Genomic DNA, 23,448 nt, shown 5'->3' on the forward strand with positions numbered 1-23,448 from the left:
ATAGAAGGAGGACTATACTTTTTTTTTTTTTTTTTTTTGTACAAAGCCTCGGTGATGCTCCAACTACTGAGATTTACCGTCACGGGGGCCACAATGTCAGGCGATACAACAACGCATCCATGACGACATGGTTGACAAAATGTTACTGCCTCTATGGGTATCGCAGCAGAATTTGACAGCGAGTTTACTAGTTTCATACAGGTGTGGCCTATATGTGTGACTTGCTCCAATTCCAGACCACCCCCCTTTAACCTAGACTCTAGTTACCCCACTTTCTAGTCACTAATGACATTAGCTTGTCGTATGCCATGGGAGAAGATGGGGCTAAATGTGAGGCCTGCTAAATATAGCATTAATTGCATTTATTTTTTCTATAATGTTTCTTTCTTGGTACTTGATGTTAGTGTTTAGCTGCTGCATTTATATTCGTTTTTGTTCGTCCCCCCATCCCCATATAAATGGACAAACTATTTCTGTATTAGCTCTGCTCGAGACTTCTTTACTGTTGGGTCTAAGATGATTGTATTCTTCAGGCTAAGTAGACTGGAATAGGTTTTGGCACACTTGGCCTGTGGTTTTTGTTGTTTTAGCATGCATCTGCAGCTGATTGCCTAGCAACAAGCTGTCTGTACTCCAGATGACTCTGCATGAAGTGATACTCGGGGTGAGGGCAGTGTTTATTGGTTGCTGGGCAACATGACTTCTTCCCTTCAGGCCATTCTGTCTTCTTCACTCCTAAATCGGCACGAAGAAAAACTTCCTTCCTTCCAATCAATGGAGGCCCTTGATGTGACTGACCATGTAAATGCACAAATCTGCCGTGATTGTAATGCTTGTTATAAGTTTTCAGTCATATTCCCAATATACATATTTTATCAAAACTAAACAGCTGCTAAGAACATTTGATTGCTCTTTGCTTTTTTTTTCTTCATTACATTAACTTATTAGTGGGTGTTTGTTTTTGTGGATAAAGTTGGCGCTGACTAGTTCCACTTCTGTTTTCCAGACACCTAAGTCTGCTGTGTCCATCTTGCCAGTGTCCTATTAGGGCGCATAGACTTCTTCAAGAAGATCCTTTTGTGTGGGATTAATAAAAGATTTATGAATTAATTTGCGCATTTTATAATACTTTGTGTTAAAGGTGACTGCCTGCATCTTACTTCGCTGGGGACGTAAAGGGTTTCAGTAACAGGTTCGCAACGATCATCTAAGACAGGGGTGGGGAATCTTTTTTTCTGCCAAGGGCCATTTGGATATTTATACCGTCCTTCGGGGGCCGTACAAACTCCACCCATAAAGTACATCCTGACTCTGGCACTGGTGTCAGGACGTAATCTTTCATTGCATGCCCTTCAGTGTTCAGTAGTGAACACTGTCTGTGTGCTAACAGAGCAAGAAGAAATGAATGAGCTGGTGGCAATCAAAATACACCTCCCTGTCCAAGAATGCGGTCCCTGAGAATCTGCTCGGGGCCTGATAAAAGGTCATCGAGGGCCATAAATGGCCCTGGGGCCTAAGGTTCCCCACCTCTGATCTAAATAATGGGTGGCGTTGGTTGTCCAGTTGGAGAACCCTATTTTTTGGGCTTTGGGTCCTGATGGTATGAATATGAATCATAATTGGGATTTAGCATAATATCATCATGCATAAACCCTTGCATGACTATGGGGTGCCACTTTTTTATTTTATTTATCTATATAACGCATTAATTCCATAGCATTTTACAGATATTATCGACACTGTCCCCATTGGGGCTCACAATCTACATTCCCTATCACTGTCTTGAGTGCCCGGAGGAAACCCATGCAAACACAGGGAGAACATAGAATCTCCTTGCAGATGGTGGGATTTGAACCCAGGACCCCAGCACTGCAGTCCTAACCACTGAGCCACCGTTCTAAGACATGACCCTCGCTTCTCTGGTTGTAACGCTAGTCTTTTTATCTAAATGTGTGTGGTCCTAAACTATAGTTTGTGGGCTTCTTCATAAAATCCACTCCCGCTTGGTTAAGGCCACTTATTTATAGGGAAGAGAGGGCCATAGCTCCGGAATGAAGAGGCACAGTAACAATTAAAAATGCCAGATTCAAGAGAACATAGACATTTACACTGGGTAAAAACTGCATCTTTGTGGCATGTGACAAGAAGTCTTTCAGGCTACTTTCACACTAGCTTTGTTTGCAATACGTCGCAATGCATCGTTTAGGAGAAAAAACGCATCCTGCAAAGTTGTCTGCAGGATGCCTTTTTTTCCCCATAGACTTACATTACCGACGCATTGCGACGTATCGCCACACGTCGCAACTGTCGTGCGACGGTTGCGTCGTGTTTTGGCGGACCGTCGGCACAAAAAAAGTTACATGTAACGTTTTTTTGCGCGTCGTGTCCGCCATTTTCAACCGCACATGCGCGGCCGAAACTCTGCCCCCTCCTCCCCGGACCTTGCAACGTACCTCTCAGCTTCACTGGGTGAGTTTTTAAAAGAATCTCTTCCTATATGCTGATATATGTTCCTCCTGTATCCCTTCCTCTAGACTAAGAAAAGGACACACAAGTCCAAGCACAAGGAGTGTGCTTTATGTACGCAGCCCCTCCCGGATGATTATGCTAAAAAATTATGTTCAGAATGTATCATACAAACCTTGCGGCAGGAGAATATAATGACTCCATCAGATGTCAGAGCCATAATCCGAGAAGAAATGCAGGGTTTGGCGCAGACAAGTAGCACCAGTACCCGTCAGCCTAGCAGGTCCCGATCTCCAGTTAGTTCAGAGTCAGAGAATGTACATATATCCTCGGACGAATCGGGATCTCAGCCGAGCTCATCCGAAACTGAAGGGGGGCTTTGTCTACCCAATAGCAGTGTGGATAACTTAGTGAAATCTGTCAGGAGCACGATGGGGTGCTCAGACGAGAAGGAGAAGAAATCGGCTCAAGACATAATGTTTGCGGGGTTAGGACAGAAAAAACGTAGATCCTTCCCCGTCATACCAACTATTAAAGAAATTATTAAAAAAGAATGGGATAAGCAAAACACAAGAGGTTTCCTACCATCATCCTCTAAAAGACGCTATCCCTTCAGTGACGAGGAGCTGAATTCCTGGTCAAAGTTGCCGAAGGTTGATGCCGCAGTAGCCTCCACAACCAAGCAGTCGGTCTTACCAGTCGAGGATTCCGGGGTCCTGACAGACCCGCTGGACCGTAAAGCAGAAGCTTTACTAAAAAGATCGTGGGAAGCTAATACGGGGGCGTTCAGGCCCGCCATATCTAGTACCTGCACTGCAAGGTCGCTACTAGTGTGGATGGAGCAACTGGAGGAACAGATTAGAGGTAGAACTTCGAGAAAGTCAATCCAGCCGAAATTCCCTCTAATTAAAGAAGCAGTAGCATTCCTGGCTGATGCCTCCGTGGATTCGCTACGCCTAGCAGCCAGGTCAGCCAGCCTAGTGAACACAGCCCGGCGAGCACTCTGGTTAAAAAACTGGAAAGGGGACGCACAGGCCAAAGCAAAACTTTGTGCGATCCCCTGCCAGGGTGAGTTCCTTTTTGGAAAGACGCTGGATGAACTCCTGAATAAAGCAGGAGAAAGGAAGAAAGGCTTCCCTAACCAATCTCTTCCATCTTACAGGAGAGCCTTCAGAAGACGCCCCTTTACCAGGAACAAACCGTTCGAGCAAAGGGAGCGATGGGAGACGAAAGACCCAAAGCAAAAAGGTGCCTTTTTTAGCGGATCCCATAATCCAAAACGCAAATACCGCTAACCAGAAAGTGGGCGGCAGATTAAAATTCTTCCTTCCCAAATGGGAACAAATAACATCTAGCCAATGGATTCTGGACATTGTGCAATACGGCCTAAAATTGGAGTTTGATCAAATCCCTTGGGATTCTTTTATAGTAACATCACCAAAAGGACGAGATCAACAAAGGGCTCTGGAATCAGAGATCCTATCTCTTCTATCAGGACTTTTTTAGATAGAAGTTCCCCAGGATCAAGAAGGGAGAGGGTTCTATTCCCCTTTATTCTTGATCAATAAGCCAGATGGTTCGTTCAGAACCATCATAAATCTCAAAAAATTAAATTCCTTTCTGCGTAATCATACCTTCAAAATGGAAGCCATTAGTTCTACCATAAAACTCTTATTCCCTAGGTGTGTCATGGCCGGAATAGACTTAAAAGATGCCTATTATCATCTTCCTATACATGCCAAGCATCAGCAGTACCTAAGGGTAGCAGTCATCCTGGAGGGACAGGTTCGTCACTTTCAGTATGTAGCAATGCCATTTGGGCTTTCTATGGCTCCCCGCATCTTCACTAAGGTGATATTAGAAGTGATGGCTCATCTACGCCAACGGGACACTTTGATAATACCCTACCTAGATGATTTTCTAGTAGTAGGAAACTCTATACTTCAGTGTAAAGCTCGTTTATCTAATACGATCTCGTCCCTACAGGAGTTAGGTTGGATCGTCAACTTCGAAAAGTCCCGGCTGAATCCAGAAACCGTTCAAACATTTCTAGGAATCCAGCTAGACTCCGTAAGTCAGAAATGCTTCCTTCCACAGTCAAAAAGAGTGACTATACAGTCAAAAGTGTCAGAGGCAATGGAGAACCCACACATGACACTAAGGAAAGCTATGTCCTTACTGGGATCATTATCCTCGTGTATCCCAGCTGTACCATGGGCACAATTTCATACCCGTCAATTACAGTATGGAGTATTGTCAGCTCAGGGAGAGGATGGACATCTGGAAAGTAAAATAACTCTTTCCAAAGATGTCTTAGAATCTCTATCCTGGTGGCTAGATATGGAACACCTTTCAGGGGTGTACCATGGATAATAGACCCTTCTAAGATAATTACCACCGACGCCAGTCCTATTGGGTGGGGTGCACATATGGAAGATTGTCTGGCTCAAGATACTTGGAACCAGGCAGAATTGACATGTTCCTCCAATTGGAAAGAGTTAAAAGCGGTAGAATATGCCTTAAATCATTTTCTTCCGCAGATTCAAGGAGCAAATGTAAGAATTTACTCGGACAATTCCACCACAGTGGCATATGTGAACCGTCAGGGTGGTACAAGGTCAGGAAGTCTAATGACCATAGCAGCAGACATCTTCCAGCTGGCAGAGACTCATCTCGCATCCCTAACAGCCCTGCACATCAGAGGGGTAGAGAACATCAGGGCAGACTACCTCAGCTGAAACGAGTTACGTCAAGGGGAATGGACCTTAAACAAATCCATATTCAGAATAATAGCAGAATCATGGGGTATACCACAAATAGACCTATTTGCCACAAGAGACAACCGGCAAGTAAAAAGGTTAGCTTCCCTGAACTTCATGGATCACCCGGATATGTTGGACTCTCTCCACCATCCTTGGAGGTTCAAACTGGCATACGCCTTTCCTCCGATGTCTCTGATTCCACTAGTGATCAGAAAAATCAGGAGGGAACAAGCAAGAGTAATCCTCATTGCACCATTCTGGCCGAAAAGACCATGGTTCTCTTGTCTCCAGACCATGTGCCTATGCGATCCATAGATTCTCCCATCAAACAAGGAGCTGCTGTCCCAAGGCCCCTTTTTCCACCCGCAAGTGAAAGGTCTTCACTTGACGGCGTGGAATTTGAGAGGCAACTATTAAGTTCAAGAGGGTTCTCAGTAGAACTAGTAAACACCCTCTTATTGAGCAGAAAAAGATCTACCACCCTAATATATAGTAGGGTATGGAATAAATTTTTAGACTTTTACACGGTACCGTTCACTAAGCAAGTTCCAGTTACACCTATTCTAGAGTTCTTGCAAAAAGGCCGAGATTTAGGATTATCTGTAAATACCTTAAGAGTTCAGGTCTCGGCATTAGGAGCCCTATATGGATGCAATATAGCAGCTAATAGGTGGATCTCCAGATTCATAAAATCTTGTGAACGTAGTAAACCGGTCCATATTCCCCGTCTACCTCCGTGGGATTTAAATCTAGTACTAGAGGCCTTAACCAGCTCCCCATTTGAGCCACTAGATTCCATACCTTTAAAGGTCCTGACATATAAAGTAGCCCTCTTGGTAGCCCTAACCTCAGCTAGACAGGTTAGCGACATCCAGGCCCTATCAGTAGACCCACCCTTCTTACTGATATTTCATGATCGGATAGTCCTAAAACCAGACCCCTCATACCTCCCTAAGGTAGCATCCACCTACCACAGGTCACAAGAGATATTTCTCCCTTCCTTTTTTGATTCACCTGTAACTCCAGAACAACATAAGTTCCACACCTTAGATGTCAGAAGAGCCATCCTGACTTATATAGAATGGTCTCAGACATGGAGGGAGAGTAGGGCTCTGTTTATCTCCTTTCAGGGCCACAAGAAAGGACATGGGGTCATAAGAGCTACCATATCTCGATGGATCAGAGATGCTATCTGCTTGGCCTATACGTCAAAAGGCGAGATTCCTCCAGTGGGTATAAAGGCGCACTCAACACGAGCCATGGCTTCCTCCTGGGCGGAACAAGCAGATGTACCGATCCATTTAATATGTAAGGCCGCAACTTGGTCTACACCTTCTACCTTTTACAACCATTATAGACTCGATCTATCTACATCTTCTGACCTGACCTTTGGTAGAGCTGTTCTTAGTACAGTAATCCCACCCAAATAATGACTCTCTGAAAATCTCTCATGTGGGGTGCTGTCATGGCGAAGGGTAAAAAGCCGGATTACTTACCGGTAATGCTCTTTTAATGAGTCCACGACAGCACCCATTTACTACCCTCCCTAAATTATGCACAGCTCTTTCTTTTAAGTTCACAAATAATGGTTGTATAGAGTTTAAGATATTTTGCTGAATAAGAATTAATACTAAAGCTTTTGCGGTTCCCTTTTTATACTCTGTAAACTAAACTGAGGAGGAGAGGGGACCGCCTCCTTTTATTCTGTAGGTTTCCTGTTCCTATGGGGCGGATCCCTCTCTCTCATGGTAAGTAATCCGGCTTTTCATACATATGTGAATGAGACATTAAGTGCTCTAGATGTGCCAGAGCACTTACCGTAATTAGCCTCTGCCTCCCCAGTACCTGCCTTTGTAGCTTGATTGATGGCTCACTGTCTGTCTGATTTGGTTGCCTGACATCTGAAGTCACACAGTGAGCTATCATTAAAGCTAAAGAGGTTAGTGCTCAACAAAGAAAAAGGATTGCAAAATTTTCGGTGCTCTACTTTTTCGGTGCTCTACTGTGCCCAGAGCACTTAATGCCTGATTTGCATATGAATAAAACCCTAATTTATTGGGAATGTAGCAGCTGAAGATATAAAGGTGTTGATGGGTGTATTAATGGATGTGTTGGGTGGAGGGGCTGATCTTACTGACAGATTCTCTAACTGTGCCAATGGCGGCAGCTACCGTAAATACACATTGAAACTGTGCCAATCTGTTGTTGACATAGATTTTGGGCTGCAGTGTGTGAACGTAACCCCCCCCGCAGAAACATTTGGGGATTCAGATCTCCCCTTATAAGTAGCAGATTCTGCATTATATCAAATTTCCCTCCATTTATTTCATAAGGGAAAGGTTAACATTGTCCACCAACGCATAGAAGTGTGGATGATGGGAATTCTCCTACACTAAGTGATGCAATGTAACTGTGCTAAGGAGATGTCTCCATGAATCTGTGGAGCCGGACACAGCACTGTTTGGTGACCAGTGATTTGATGCAAGCTGACAACTCTTGCAAGCAGAAGAGCCTGTTTTGCTGCGGTGCCGTGATGTAGCTTGGGCATACTGGGCAGCTCTGAAATTAACCCATGTGTCACCACAGATGCCTGCCTTAGCCCCCGATTTTCTGTATGCACCTTTCCTGACCCGTCATTTTATATTCATGTTGGTTTCCACCCTGATTGGCGTTCCCATGCCCGCACTTGTTTTTGATAATGTTTTAATAGGTTGGTAAGTGGAAGATTCCTATTAATCAGAAGCATATTACACCTCATTAGCTGCGTTCCACACTCAGTTAATTTCCCAATTACCCTGTGACAGTAATGAAGCAGCCTGATGTCCCTGCTCTTATTCCTCCTGCGCTATCTGCTCGAGCTTCGCTCTTTCCGCGTGCTTGATGCCAGCAGTCTGCCCGTGTGCACCTCCAGTGTGTAATGCCAGCGGCACACAGTAAGGCCTCTTTCTTACTTCAGTTGTTTGGCGTCAGTCTAAATCCGCCATTTTCCTCAAAAAACTGATCCGTTTTTTTTCTCAACGGATCCGTTTTTTCCCCATAGACTTGCATTAGCGACGGATTGTGACGGATGGTCGTCCGTTCCATCCGTCATGCGACGGATCCGTCAAAATTTGGCGGACGCCATCTAGACATTGACGGTCATTGCAACGTTTTTTGTCTGCGTTGAAATGGCGGATTGCGACGGATCCGTCGCGTCCGTCATTTCATATAATGGCCACCTATGGGCGACGGATCCGTCGCGACCGTCATTTCGGCGGATCCGTCGCCCCAATCCGTTTTTTCAATTTTTTTCAATTGCGCATGCTCCAAAAAGTATATACAACCCCCGAGTAACGGATCCGTCAAAAAAACGGATCCGTTACATCCGTTTTTTCAACTATTGTGACGGATCCGTCGATCCATCATTATGTCGGAAGTGACTGACGCCAAAAAACTGAAGTGTGAAAGAAGCCTAAGGTGACGGTCGCTGCCAACTTTATTTCATAAATCAATGCTACACATAAAAATAAGATATGTAACAAATTTGCTTTTTTTCCCCTCCAGGATAGATTCTTTTACTTTCATGGGTAAAATCTAGAGTTGTTACGAATTGGTTTGTAAGACCCATTTGATTGACTGACTGTGATCTATAGCCGTCAGATGGGAGCCCGGAGAACCACCTCTAATCTCCTGTGATCCTCAGCTTTTCTTATTAGTGGACCTGGCGTGACGTGAGCTGTACATCATGCTGCATTGATGAGCCCCGTATGCCAAGAGGTGGTGGTCGGGGCTCTAATCCAGTGGCCACACATTACTGACCTGGCCTCTTGCCTGGGTCCTGCAAATCGATTTGCACCAACTCTCTTAAAATCTGTTTTCAGTGAAGACCAATTTTCCCATTTCTGAGGGATGAGACGACTGTTGCTGCTCATAACACTTGCAGACCCAGACATTCTGCTGCAAGTTCTCCTGCAACAACAGAAACTCGTCTCCACCCCTTACCCCTGCACTCCATGAATATGATTGTGTACACCTTACTAAACAAAGCCATTCTTTGACCCTCAAACACTGCTACAGCAGCCATATATTTTAAAGTTCTACATGGAAGGAAAGTGCATTGGGGTGTAACGATGCACTTCTAGCTTCTCCGCCTCCTGCTGTATTTCTTACTTGGCAGCACCTTACCTAGGCTGATTGATGGGTCAGTGGACATGTACCACCGTAAATGGCCTGTCAATCAGCCAGTGAAGTATGCTGCTAGGTAAGGAATACAGCATGAGGCTGAGAGGCTAGAAGTGCATCATAATGCCCCAATGCACTTGCAGACACAACTTCAAAACACCATTTTTTTCATTGCCGGAGCCAGAGGGTTAAACTGTCTGCCAGATTTGCTTTTAATTACACCATGAAAAATGTGTATTACTTACTATGATAATGTTATACTTGCGCTTGAACTCATAAAGCATGTAATGAGTGAATAGCGCCCAACACTTTAGTCCAGATTCTGTAAAATGGCGCACACTTTTTCATTTTATGACTGCAGATTGGTGGACAGTTGTACTGTGTTTTTCATGGTCCACATTTACCGTGAATTTGGGGGTTCTGAATTCAGGGCTGTGGAGTCGGTAAGCCATAGTTGCGACTCCGACTCCTGGATTTTATCAGGTTCCGACTCCGACTCCGACTCCGACATAAATGGCCAATTCGTAACAATAAATTTACTGTTGTAAAATATTAACATCGTGCTTATTCAGTCTCTCACCATCATATAAGTAATCAGACCACTTAGAGCAAAAACTATATTTATTAGAATACAATTAGAATATAGCAAATAACTTTTATAAACTTTTCTAAACTCTTGTAAGTAAATATGCAATAAACACTGTTATGCAGTTAATAAGAAGAAATCTATAAATTTGTCCTCAGAAAAAGTATTGCCTCTGTCAGATCCTCCTTCATGGATGCCCTCAAATCTGAGCTAATTATTTTGAGAGCAGAGAACAACCTCTCTACACTAACTTGGGTTGGTGGCAAAGCAGTAACCACTCGGGCAACATCTCTGACAATGTCAGGATACAGAGGAATCGCTTGTTGCACTGTTATTTTTGATGAACGGTCAAATTTCTCAATTTCTTTTAGTGCACATGAAAAATTCTGCTGAAATGTACTGGCTGTGTTCTTTGATGAGGATGACTCCTCTTCTATGTGGGAACGCTTTACACGGTCCTTGTGATCCAAATATTTTTCTAAATTAAATTCTTCATCAGTTGATGAGGGTGAAGATGTGGCAGGACGACCAAATTCTTCTTGTTCCTCCTGACTGTTCTGCATCCCTTTCATCCTTACTGCTATTTCAAACAGAGCTTCTTTAACTTTAGTTAGCTGTTGATCATCTAGTAAAATCCGATGCATTGGGTCTACATAAACAGCTGCCAAAGAATGTTATTTTGTAATGGTAGCTCCTCTCTCCGTTTCATTGATGTAGCAATGACACTTGCAATTAACCCTCCTCTTTAGAACAGGCGAAACATCAGGTTCTTCCACTCCTTTAAGAAAATACCTGGAGTTAAGTCCTCTGCTTGTAATTTTTTAGTCACTGTAAATGGGTGCTCTAGCAATTTTTCCAGCTCAGTCACCTGATTCCACTGACTTTCATTTAGCGTCAGTTGAGGGTTAGCCATGTCTACAAGAAAGGTTTTCAGTTCAACCAAGCGCTGAATCATTAAGTACTGCCCCATCATGTGGCTTGATCAATAATTGCCCCTTTTCCAGCGCGTCTCTATCAAAATTGAGTCAACTTTAGGGGTTCTGGCAACAGTAGCCAATTTTCTCACCTTGCCAATCAGTGCAGCAGCATGTCCTTCTTGCAGACTGTCTCTTATAGCCAGCTGTAGCGTATGCACAACACAGCGCATGTGATGAATGAAAGAACGTATTGACAAAGTTTCAACAAGATCATCTAAACTATCATGTTGCTGTTCATCTGAAGCAACTTCAGTTTGCTCCTCAGTTACAATACTGTGTTCCTCTATTTCAAACATTTCTGTGTCTGTGGACCCAGAATGTTCTTCTAGCTGCTGGTCACCATCATTACTCTCATTCATTAGCTTAATAGTACTTATCATATTTGAAGCATTGTCAGTTACGACAGAAAGAACTTGCTCTTTTTTAAGTTCATAGTCTTGCAGAACCTTTTCCACCAAGACCTGGAGAAACTCACTGGTGTCATGAGCTTTGGTGTCTTTTACTGCCAATGTCTTGGTAACTATTTCATTTTTGTCACAAACAAATCGGACATTGATGGCAAAATAGTTCACTCTGTGACATGTGCAGGCATCCATTTTAAGAAACAGAAAGCATCCCTTGAGAGTTTTTTAAGTTCTTCCTTTTGTTTAAAAGCTTCTTCGATTACTAATTTTCTAATACTCTCTCTCTCCAGAGAAACACCAAGCTTGCGGGCCATTTCCCCATTCAGACACACAAAAGCTGGTCAAGAAAATAATGCAATAGGCACACTATCCTTTACAACAAGCTCTATGATCTGTTTTTTAAATGTATCTACTGTCATTGTCACAGTAACTTTGTCACTGACAAAATATCTTGCAACTGATGGCTGCAAAGTTCTCGGCTCCTTTGTTTGGCAGGAAGAGCTGGGCACTGGTTCATTGGTTTGGATGCAGTCTTTCTCATCCATTGCTTTCAGTACTTCTAGATGAAAGCGCTGTAAATGTCTCTTAAGATTAGAAGCTCTGGTAGGAGCATTTTTATCTTTGCCTGAATATGCACTGATCTTGGCTTCACAGCATTTGTTTTCGTCTGGATCATTTGTCATACACTGACAGACATAATGTTTTCTATCTTGAGTGATGGTGAAATGTTCAAATACAGCTGATTTAATGTGACGCTTCTTTGACATTCTCAGGTTTTTAATTCTGCATTCACAATCCAAATGACAATTGTTTTTCCTGAAAACAATTGTACAAAATTATTGCCAGGTCGTACGACTGATATAGTGGTCAGTAATACTGTTATTCTTCATGTACTCACAGTTAACTGATGCAAAGTTTGTTGAAAGGATAATACTTCTTACAGTCTTCCTCTTCTGAGTAGCAGCTGTGAGATGCTTGGAAGACGCACACCTAGTAAACATCTAGTCTAGAGGAGGAACTTTACTACTAAGAATTTGCAACACATTTTCAGTTTCATACATTGTAAGTAGGGGGGTTGGGGCAGCATGAGGTTAACCAAGTATAAGATTAGATAAGGGCAGTGGAGAACAGTGACACACAAAAAGTAAGAAATGTCTCGATCTCCAGCAGAACTGCTTACACTGTTGTTCATAGTTTAATAGAACATATATATTTGAGTAACATTTATAAAATTCATATGAAAGTTAAATTATGAAATATTAATACATTTTTTTTTAAAGCTGGAGTCGGTACATTTCTACCGACTCCAACCAAAACTAACTCCGACTCCACGACTCCGACTCCACAGCCCTGGTTCTGATGGTTATTCATTTCATTAAAAGTGTTTTTTTCTGTGCTGTGGGATAGAAAAGTGTTGTTTAGATTTACACCTGCACTTCTCATGCCACCAAAGCTGCCACCTTTGAAGTGGGAGGTAAGAACCGCCAATCTGAGCAGAGGAGGCATGGAGGGCAGACGCACCACACCAAGTAGTGTGCCTATACATTAAGTGTATTCTCACTTTTCAGTCCAAGGTTGGAGGGTTTCTTTAAGCTCGACAAATCCAACCATGCCCCATATGTTACGTTCGCTTTTACTATAGGGCATGTAGCAGCTCATCTTGTACACTTCCCAACAGGACTCCCTCTCTTTAATTTTTCCCTTGCTAAATTTGGATCCCAAATCTATTTTTTATTTGGTAATTAGGTTTTAGATATCCAAAATAAAACTGTAAGTGTTTCTAAATACACTACATTTTAGTAGTACTGCCTCTTGCATCATCTTTGTCCAGTAAAGCAATAGAAATAACCAAAAATATTCCTACATATGTGTCTATCATTGGTTTCCTGTGGGGCTGCAATTCATATTACAACCACTGGGTGGCCACACAGACTCATTTACCATAGACCTGTCATGCCAGAGTATCACAAAAGGTGAGCGGTTTTCATAATAAAAACCAAAGCTTGGTCATCCTTGTAACACAGATCTGAGTATGTTGGCTCATGTGGAAAGGTAAGGAAGGACACATCTGTATGTGGCAAGTGATGTTTCTGATGACTGGTGGGCACAAAGGATAGGTATTACTAGGGAATATGTGTGTGAATCTCCAGCATCAGATTCCCTTTCACCTGAGTTGTAAGTCCGAAAAAGACCTAATTTCACCCGACTGTTGATACTCCAGACATAAGGGTACAAATGAAAGGATGATATTTCAGACAAACATGTATGAAACTCGGAGATATGGGAGATGCATGTAATTGAGTTTATAAGCATGAAGCCACGGCCGCTCTGTTAGACCAATGTGTCTCTTCATTTATCACAATGTGAAGTCGGGAGATATACACATTCCGAAATCCTGCCTTCTGAGATAGCCATATCTGGGCTTTGACTACTGATCTATCAATGGCAGACACTTGAGCGTAGAAGACGTCCTATGAAGTGTAACAGGCGTCTTTATAATGGACTTCTTTTTGGCTTTGTTTCCTTTAATTAAACTGTTTGCTAGAACTTAATGTCTGTGCCGAAATCATTAATATCTCCATATAGTAATCGCCGTACAAAAGGCGTGACAATACAGTAGGACAGGTCGGCTATAGGAAGCTCTACTAATATGGGACTTTTGTCTTCAAATATGACATTTCGTCCCATCTGGAAATCCTAGACTGCCTATAGCCTCGCAGTATCCCGAGTGAGTCGGAGAAATCTAAAAAACGTAATAAAATGTGCAGGTAACGAGCAAATCTGTCAAGGGACATAAAGTTGTAAAGTGATGTCTTACATACGCTCCTGCGATACATTCTTACATTCTGGTCTGGGTTTGTATAATATGCCGCTTAGCTCTCGTATATCTTTCTATACATATACCCTCCCTTCACTATCCAGGTGGTTGCCAATGCCGTGGCTGCACTGTCTGAAATCAGCGAGTCCCATCCGAATAGTAACCTGCTGGACCTGAACCCACAAAACATCAATAAACTGCTGACTGCGCTGAACGAATGCACAGAATGGGGCCAAATCTTCATTTTGGACTGTCTGTCCAACTACAATCCCAAGGATGAGCGAGAGGCACAAAGGTGAGCACTGTGTTGGCCTACTCTCTCTTAGCTGGCATGTCTCCTCATCTCAAGTTTCTTGATTTGAACCAGCTGTTCTTTCATCCAGCATCTGTGAACGTGTCACCCCTCGCCTGTCACATGCCAACTCTGCCGTAGTTCTGTCCGCTGTTAAGGTCTTGATGAAGTTCCTAGAACTGCTACCTAAGGACTCCGATTACTACACTATGCTTCTGAAGAAGCTGGCACCTCCTCTGGTTACCCTGCTTTCTGGGGAGCCTGAAGTCCAGTACGTGGCATTAAGAAATATCAACCTCATTGTCCAAAAAAGGTAAGATTGACAGAACGCGAGTGATTGTATTGTCTACAAAAATTGCTGTGAACTCGTTGGGTCCGATTCATTAAGACTGGCGTAGTACACAGGGCGGTGGAGTTGGTAAGCCAAACCTCCGACTCCTACTCCTCAATTTCCATGACTCCGACTCCAACAAAATGGGCTCCGACTCCACAGCCCAGCCAAACCTCCGACTCCTACTCCTCAATTTCCATGACACCGACTCCACCAAAATGGGCTCCGACTCCACAGCCCTGATAGTACATGCGACGCTCTCGCTAGGCCAGTCTTGATGGAGTAGATGAGATGCCAAATTCATTAAGAGGTACGCACCACCTAATGAATCTTGTGTTCCTTTTCAGTGTCGTGTGTAGTGCCAGAAATGCTACTCAGGTCAGAGGCTGAATTAGCATTTCTGGCCTAAAAAAAAAGCCACCACTTTTCCTGAATCGGATGAGTGGATGTGACCACGTCCCATCCTACTCGGCTCTTTCCCAGTTCCTCCCACTTCAGCAGAGCTCATCCAAAATGGCGCCAAAACGACATAAGTCGCAGATTTAGTTGCACAAAAAAGGCGACTTTTCAAAGCTTTTACAAAAGTGGTGTAAAAGCTTTGACAAATCAACCGCACTGGTTTCATGAACATATTTAGTGGTGTCTATGGAAAAATGTTGTCTTTTTGACCATTGTCCGTTACAATGGACTGGTTTTCTAAGCCAAGCCACTTGATCTCGTTGAACAGCAGTTGCATTACATCTCGGATTTCATGTGGCGCCTGGCTGCTTTTCATTGTTGCCATTTTTACTAAAATGATTGTACTAAAAAGAAGCCATTTTCAGGAAAATATATATTTCTTGTATGTGTTATGATGGCCATCTCCAGATAATAACTAGTATGCGCTAACACTGCATATTTCACCATTTTGTCATGAAGAATACTTATCACAGGCTGCTGCTTGAACTGGAGACACCAAGAACCTAGAGGAAACAGTGTAGAAACGCACCCCATTGACGAGGATTGGTAGCACCCAGTTTTATGTTGATCACTACGTTTCTAGGAGGAAAAACCTAGGACCGGCTTTTGACAAATGAGACAGATGTATTTTAGCAACTATGAAAAGACCTCATAAAATATATATTTTTATGCATGTGATAAATGGCGTGCAATATAAGGTTAATAATCACTTTTGTTTTGTTACCAGACCAGAGATCCTGAAGCAAGAAATTAAGGTGTTCTTTGTCAAATACAATGATCCAATTTATGTGAAATTGGAGAAGCTGGATATCATGATCCGACTCGCCTCTCAGGCCAACATTGCTCAGGTTAGAGCTGTTTCCTGTAATCCTGCCATTAGAGTCCAAGATTTGCTAGCGATAAATTAAATGAGAAAAATTGGTGTCTGATCTGCTTTATTATTGGTGATGAGCAAACGTGGTCAGATAAGGTGTTATCTGAGCATGCTCGGGTGCTAACAGAGTGCCTTCAAAAAATATGTTCGAGTCCCCGCGGCCACCTGTCTCACAGCTGTTCGACAGCCACAACACATGCAGGGATTGCCTGTTTGATAGGTAATTTTTGCATATGTTGCAGCTGTCTAACATTCAAGGGTGAGGACTCAAACATGTTGTTCCAGCACGCCGAAGTCACTCAGCACCCTAGCATGCTCAGATAACACCTTATCCGATCACGTTCACTCATCACTTTATTATGTAAGTAAGAAATTGTAAGCAAAATGGTAGCCATAAAACCTGGCTCTAGTATGTGTTTTACAGGGTAGGGCCTCGTTCAGAGGTGCTTGTCTAATGTGCATATTCTAGATGTGTTTTTCACTGATGGAATATGTACCCATTGTGACTTTGTTCATGTGTCCGTATTTTATTTTCTTTTTTTTTTTCGAGAATCAATTTTCTACAATTGTCTTTAGAGCTCCATGCTTATTAATGGCGTTCTGTGGACTTTATCATCACTGTCCCCTTTTGGTCTCACAATCTAAATTCCCTATTTTATCCAGAGAAAATCCACACAAACATGGGGAAACATTATAAATGCCATGCAGTTGTCCTTGGTGGGATTTGATCCCAGGACCCCAGTGCTGCCAAGCAAGTGCTAACCACTGAGCCACATTCTGCAGAGCAGACTTGCCCATTCATGTGTATGGGTCAGTGAAAAAGCAATTGGCACTCGGATGTCATCCTTTTTTTACTGTTCAATTGGTAGGAGTAGCTTGGAAATGTATTTATTTGTTCCATACAAGAAAACCAGATGCCACACTCATGGTAAAATCAGGCTGATAGAAATTGGTCCGTTCGGCACTGATGGAAAACGGTCTATCATACAGGAAAAAAACAGTTTTAATGGGGCCTAACACGGAGTCCATACCAAAGCAGCGCAGGAAAACGACATATTAAGTTTCACAAGTTTTGTGAACTTACAGATTGAGCATGTCCCACCAATTTCCATGATGTCCGCAGACAGTGCTTGTAGAATGAATGTTAGTGGTGATTTATACACCTACCAACGTGACCAAGTCATTGCTGGAGTGACTACCTGCGAGTTAACAGTGTTACACATTGTATGAAGCCCTGGTTTTCATTCTCCCTGTCTGCAGGTCTTGGCTGAATTGAAAGAATATGCTACTGAAGTGGATGTTGATTTTGTAAGGAAAGCAGTTCGTGCCATTGGAAGATGTGCCATCAAAGTAGAAGTAAGTCATTGTTTTACTGCTCGCATTAAGAATGGAGTAAATAGTAACATCTCGAATGTTCCCTACAGCAATCTGCAGAACGTTGTGTAAGCACCCTCCTCGACCTCATTCAGACCAAAGTCAACTATGTGGTGCAAGAAGCTATTGTTGTTATCCGAGACATCTTCCGCAAGTACCCCAACAAGTATGTCAGCGGTCGTAGTGAGTCTGTAGATGTATGGCTGGTTTGCCTGTCTATGAAGATGTAATCCTGTGTCTCCCTGTACGTGTGTGACAGGTATGAGAGCATCATTGCAACTTTGTGTGAGAATTTGGATTCCTTAGATGAGCCTGATGCCCGGGCAGCCATGATCTGGATTGTAGGAGAGTATGCTGAGCGCATAGATAATGCTGATGAGCTGCTGGAGAGCTTTTTGGAAGGATTCCATGATGAAAGCACACAGGTAGGATGTTTATGGGCACAACACCAAACTAGTAGGTGGCACTCCGGAATATATAGTAAACCACCAACTTTATTAATGAACAGAATGGTGAATGCTCTACTGTATGACGAGGACGTATTTGTTCTCCCAGGGCATGGTCACCCATTAGCAGAGGGAGACGCCACAGTGGTGTAACTGGAAGTGTCTGATCTTCAGGCGCTTGTAATGCCTGCCAAGAGCCTGTGGGTATGACCGCCCCTGCTACACTGCTGCCTCTACCACATGGGTCACATTGCGGCATTGCCCTTGACAAATACTTGAGTCACAAATGTTTGTGCCACAATAAACCTTTTTATAGGGTTATTCCCCCCCACTGATCAGCTTTTCTCAGCACCAGTGGTGGCTGGATGCGAGCAGTGACGCAGATGAACAGTATAGCTGTGGTTACAGCCGTTGCTCACCATTTACTGAGCCATGACTAAAGCCACGCCAGCCAGCGGCTGCCAGGAAGAATAAGGCCATGTTCACACAGTGCGTTTTTTACTGCAGAACCGCAGCGGTTTTGCCGCTGCGGTTCCGCAGCTGTTTTCCATGCAGGGTACATTACAATGTACCCCTATGGAAAACAGGAACCGCTGTGCACACGGTCCTGAATTTCCCTTAAAAAGCCGCGGTGAATCGGTGCGGGAAAAAAGAAGGAGCATGTCACTTCTTTTTCCTAAACCGCAGCGGTTCTGTACCCATAGACCTCCATTGTGAGGTCAAAATCGCAGTAAAACCCGCAGATCAAAAATATATCTGCGGGTTTTACTGCGGTTTGTTGTGCAGAACCGCTGCAGCCGGAAGTGCGGGGAAGCCGGCGGAAGTGCGGGGCCGGAAGTGCGTGGGCGGAGAGACATGGAGGCATACCGGCGCATGGGGATCGTGTCGGCCGTTTGATTGATTTGGTGTGTGTGTGTGTGTGTGTGTGTGTATGCGTGTGTGTGTGCGTGTCCCCATGCGACGCTAGTGCCACCATTGTGCTAAGTCGCCGTATGGGACTACTACTCCCATCCGGTATTAGGATGGGAGAGTTGTCCCTGTGTCCGGCGACTTAGCACAATGGTAAAGTTACACCAAACACCTACACACAATACACATACATGACACACAGTACATACAACACATAACACAGAGTATATACTCACCAACAGCACACTGGTAGGCGAAGCCCTCGATCCTCCAGGAAAAAATCACAAAATAATAAACCAAATCCATACTCCCTGTCCGCAGAATCCATAAAACGAGTGTCCCACGCCGATCGGCTGCTCTCCGGCGATACACTGCCAGGAGCGAAGCTCCTAGCAGTGTATCGCGTACTGTCCCGGAGCTCAATGGCTCCGGCGTCTCGGTTAACAGCAGTACAGCTGCGTTGAACTTTCCCACGCAGCACTGCCGTTAAGCGAGAGTGCCGGGGTCAATGACCGCCGGTAAACTCGCTCGCGCATGCGCAGTGACACACCGACAGGAACTATGGCTCCTGTCAGTGTGTTGCTGCATCCGTGGAGAGCAGACATATCTCTGGATGTGTCTGTTCTCCATGGAAAATCTTCGTGGGATACGTGGCACTTAAATACGTGGCACTTAAATACGTGGCACTTAAATACGTGGCACTTAAATACGTGACACGTGTCACTTAAATACGTGACACGTGTCACTTATACGTGATACGTGTCACTTAAATACGTGATACGTGTCACTTAAATACGTGGCACTGAAATATGTGATACGTGGCACATGGCACTTAAATACGTGGCACGTGGCACTTAAATACGTGGCACGTGGCACTGAAATACGTGGCACGTGGCACTTAAATATGTGGCACGTGGCACTGAAATACGTGGCACTTAAATACGTGGCACGTGGCACTGAAATACGTGGCACTGAAATACGTGGCACGTGGCACTGAAATACGTGGCACGTGGCACTTAAATACGTGGCACGTGGCACTGAAATACGTGGCACTTAAATACGTGGCACGTGGCACTGAAATACGTGGCACTGAAATACGTGGCACGTGGCACTGAAATACGTGGCACGTGGCACTTAAATACGTGATACGTGGCACTGAAATACGTGGCACTGAAATACGTGGCACTTAAATACGTGGCACTGAAATACGTGGCACGTGGCACTGAAATACGTGGCACGTGGCACTGAAATACGTGGCACGTGGCACTTAAATACGTGGCACGTGGCACTTAAATACGTGGCACGTGGCACTTAGGCTATGTTCACATTTGCGTTGTGCGCCGCAGCGTCGGCGCCGCAACACACAACGCAAAGTAAAACGCAGCAAAACGCATGCACAACGCTGCGTTTTGTGCCGCATGCGTCCTTTTTTTGATTGATTTTGGACGCAGCAAAAATGCAACTTGCTGCGTCCTCTGCGCCCGGATGCGTGCGCTGCAGTGACGCATGCGGCGCAAAACGCGGAGCGCTGTCATTCAAAACACGTCCACTCATTTTGGTGTTTAGTCCCAAAATGGAGGATGGAAGAAGAAAAGGGTTGGACAAGGAAATTACATCATTTCTTTTTTTTTTTTCCCCCACTGCAGTTAAAGCTTTATTTGTGTCAAACACAGACAATTTGCAGAGAAAACTGCATAAAAAACCGCACTAAAAACCGCACCAAAACCGCACCAAAACCGCACCAAAAACGCACCTGCGTTTTCTGCCAAGAGCTGCGGTTTTTGTCCTAAAAAAAAAAGGATTGAAATCAGGATCGTGTGAACATACCCTAAAGCTCATTTCTTCCCAGCAGCCGGGCTTTCAGTGTAGCAGACAGAGGGCTTTGGAATGCTTTTATCCTACAGATAAACCCATATCTTCCGGTAGATGGCTCTTTGGGATATGACCCGCTTCCCTTTTAATCTCTTTATTAAGACGTAGCGAAGACTTTTTTCTTTCCATATTTATGTGGTCTTGGTTGTATATAGGATATTGGAGTTTTCCTTTAGTTTTACACTCTTGCCTGTGTCCTGTATTTAGTTGGAAGGCAATGGGCAGTATTAAAAGATTTAGATGGTGACTGAGAATTTTGTGTAAGGTCAGGAATATATTAAATAGCTTTTACTTTGTGTTTCCCTCAGGTGCAACTGACTCTTCTGACTGCCATTGTTAAACTGTTTTTGAAGAAGCCATCTGAGACCCAAGAGCTGGTCCAACAAGTCCTGAGCCTTGCTACACAGGTAAGACTTCTAAATAAACACATTTATCCTTTTATTCTCTAGGAATTGATGCATTCAATCTGTTATAATGCTCCAAAGCAAGATTCTATGTCCTGTGTAGTTAAACATAGTATGCGAGTCGCTAATATTTTCCTTGTTTCCTGCTGATTTAAAGTTTTGGTCCATTAGACCATAGCTACATAGCTACTGTATGTTAGCCGTATTGCCTGCTTTTTAGTCTGAACTAGTTTCATTTGAGTTTGAGGTGTTTCCTCTGTCTATTCGCTTTATGTTACATCTCTTCTTTTTAAATTATTTTTCATGTATAGTCTCCTTTCTGCACCCTCCTTGGATCTGGAGGTCTGCGCAGGCTTTGCAAGCGGTGTCAACTCTGTTCAGAATTCACAAGGCTGCTGTAGCCGTCGGGTTGCTAGAAACATGCATCATTGGATCTTTCTCGGATGATGCGCAGCCAGTCCCTGGCTGCAGTGGTTCTATGGCTTTTGAATGGAGCAGATACCATTGCAGAGCTGCCTGTGCTCCACTGGAAGGAATGTATGCTTCTGTTTATTTTAAAACCATCCAAGCCTGAAAAAAAAAAAATTTTTCAAACAAAAAAATCTCAAGCTTTCAGATCCAATTGGAGATAAAATCGTGGTTTTCCAGAGCACGCTCGGGTGGACTCAGAGTATTTGTTAGTGCTTGGAGATTTAGTTATTGTTGATGCATCTGCATGATTTACAGCTACTAGCCAGCCTGAGTACATGTTGGTGTTGCCTGTTTGTTAGGAAATCCCCGCATGTAATCAAGCTGTCTAGCAGCTGTAAATCATGCAGCTGAGGCAACGAAAACATAATCTCCTAGCAGTCACAAATACTCGGCGACCACCCGAGCAACGAGTAAACTCGCTCATCACTAGTTAACACAATTTTTATCTCCAACTGCATCTGGAAGCTGGACTTTTTTTTTTCTTGAACTTGCATCTACAAACTCAGAACGGTGGCATGGCCTCTTGCTTCCTCACTATTCAGAACAGAAAGGGTGATCTGGTGTTTTTTCTATATTTTTATAAAATCATTGTGCATTATATTAAGGGTTAAAAAGAATAGGAAAAGGAGGTCTATTGGGAAATGGCTTCACATATACTGAAGCAAATAAGCCCAGTAATATTGCAGTTCTCATTTGAAAGTGTAGTAGTCTCAAAATGGCTGTGAAATAGAGATTTTTTTTCCTGCCCATTATAGATCATGCTGTGTGAGTGCATATGGCAAGTAGTCGGTGCCACTCTGGTGGTGCGCATCCCAAAATCAAAGATCGACTAGATGTTTATATGCATTCCTCTGCAGCACAAAACTGTACAAGGCTCCATATTCTGCTGAGAAATTAGAAAATGTAGGAAAAGGAAATACTTTTCTAAAACAGAGAAAACTTTATTTATTTTTTTAGGACCAAGCAATTATTTCTTTTTGCCCTTTCATGTTTTACTCTTCTTCCAAAAATGATAACTTTGTTTTTTCCTCCGACATAGCCATAAAGACTTGTTTTTCTTTTGCGGGACCAGTTGCACTTTTGAATGACTCCATTCATTTTACTGTCAATGTCCTGAAAAATGCTAACAAAAAATTCCAAGTATGGTGAAAAATGTGCAATTTCGACATGGATTTTTGGAGTTTTTACGGAGGTCGATTATTCGGAAGTAATGACCTAGAAACATGATTCTCCAGCTCAGTATGTTCACAACAGTACCAAATTTGCAAATTTTTAAAATATTTTTATAGTAAAAATAAGATTCAGAAGTTTGTATAAGAAGAATGAATTTGGCATGGGTTTCCATTTCCCAAGACCTTAATATTTTTTACTTTTCCTTGTGTGAGGGCTTGTTTTTTGTGCTGCAAGTTAACATTTTCAATTGTAATACATTTAAGGTACATATGACGTTTTAATCGCTTTTTATTGTATATTTTTAGGAGTTGGTAGAGTGAAATAACGCAATTCTGGCATTTTTTTTCTCGTTACGGAGTTTATCAATCAGGTTAATTTATTTGGATGCATACTTTTATATTGAAGTCACCGTAATGGACTTGAACATGAGATCATCAGATCACTTATTTTATGTACCGCAATACCACCGATTTGCAGTATATAGTAAAAATCTCGGTCTCTTTTGTAGCTCAGTGTAAAATTGAGTTTCAGAGGACCAAAATAGCAGTGACCGGGGCCTTCAGTAAGCGTAAACTATCAAAGTGTACCATGGGTACCCTGCAATCGCATCGTTGGGGACTTGCCAAGTTGTCATTTAAATGCTGCTGTTAGATTGAAAATGGTATTTGA

The 23,448-nt window shown here is 43.2% G+C and overlaps 1 protein-coding gene across 2 annotated transcripts in view; it reads left to right on the forward strand.

The window, feature by feature from the left end:
* The window catches only part of AP2B1 (adaptor related protein complex 2 subunit beta 1), a 131,274-nt gene that overhangs the window by 45,155 nt on the left and 62,671 nt on the right, over positions 1–23,448 (forward strand). For both annotated transcript variants that reach the window (XM_077296260.1, XM_077296259.1), the window contains exons 6-12: positions 14,279–14,469; positions 14,558–14,779; positions 15,984–16,104; positions 17,391–17,486; positions 17,555–17,670; positions 17,764–17,929; positions 21,040–21,138. In XM_077296260.1, coding sequence (XP_077152375.1) covers positions 14,279–14,469; positions 14,558–14,779; positions 15,984–16,104; positions 17,391–17,486; positions 17,555–17,670; positions 17,764–17,929; positions 21,040–21,138 — 1,011 coding nt within the window. The remainder of the gene's footprint in view (positions 1–14,278; positions 14,470–14,557; positions 14,780–15,983; positions 16,105–17,390; positions 17,487–17,554; positions 17,671–17,763; positions 17,930–21,039; positions 21,139–23,448) is intronic.

Source organism: Ranitomeya variabilis, chromosome 3 (genome assembly GCF_051348905.1).
Source record: "Ranitomeya variabilis isolate aRanVar5 chromosome 3, aRanVar5.hap1, whole genome shotgun sequence".
Classification (NCBI taxonomy): domain Eukaryota; kingdom Metazoa; phylum Chordata; class Amphibia; order Anura; family Dendrobatidae; genus Ranitomeya; species Ranitomeya variabilis.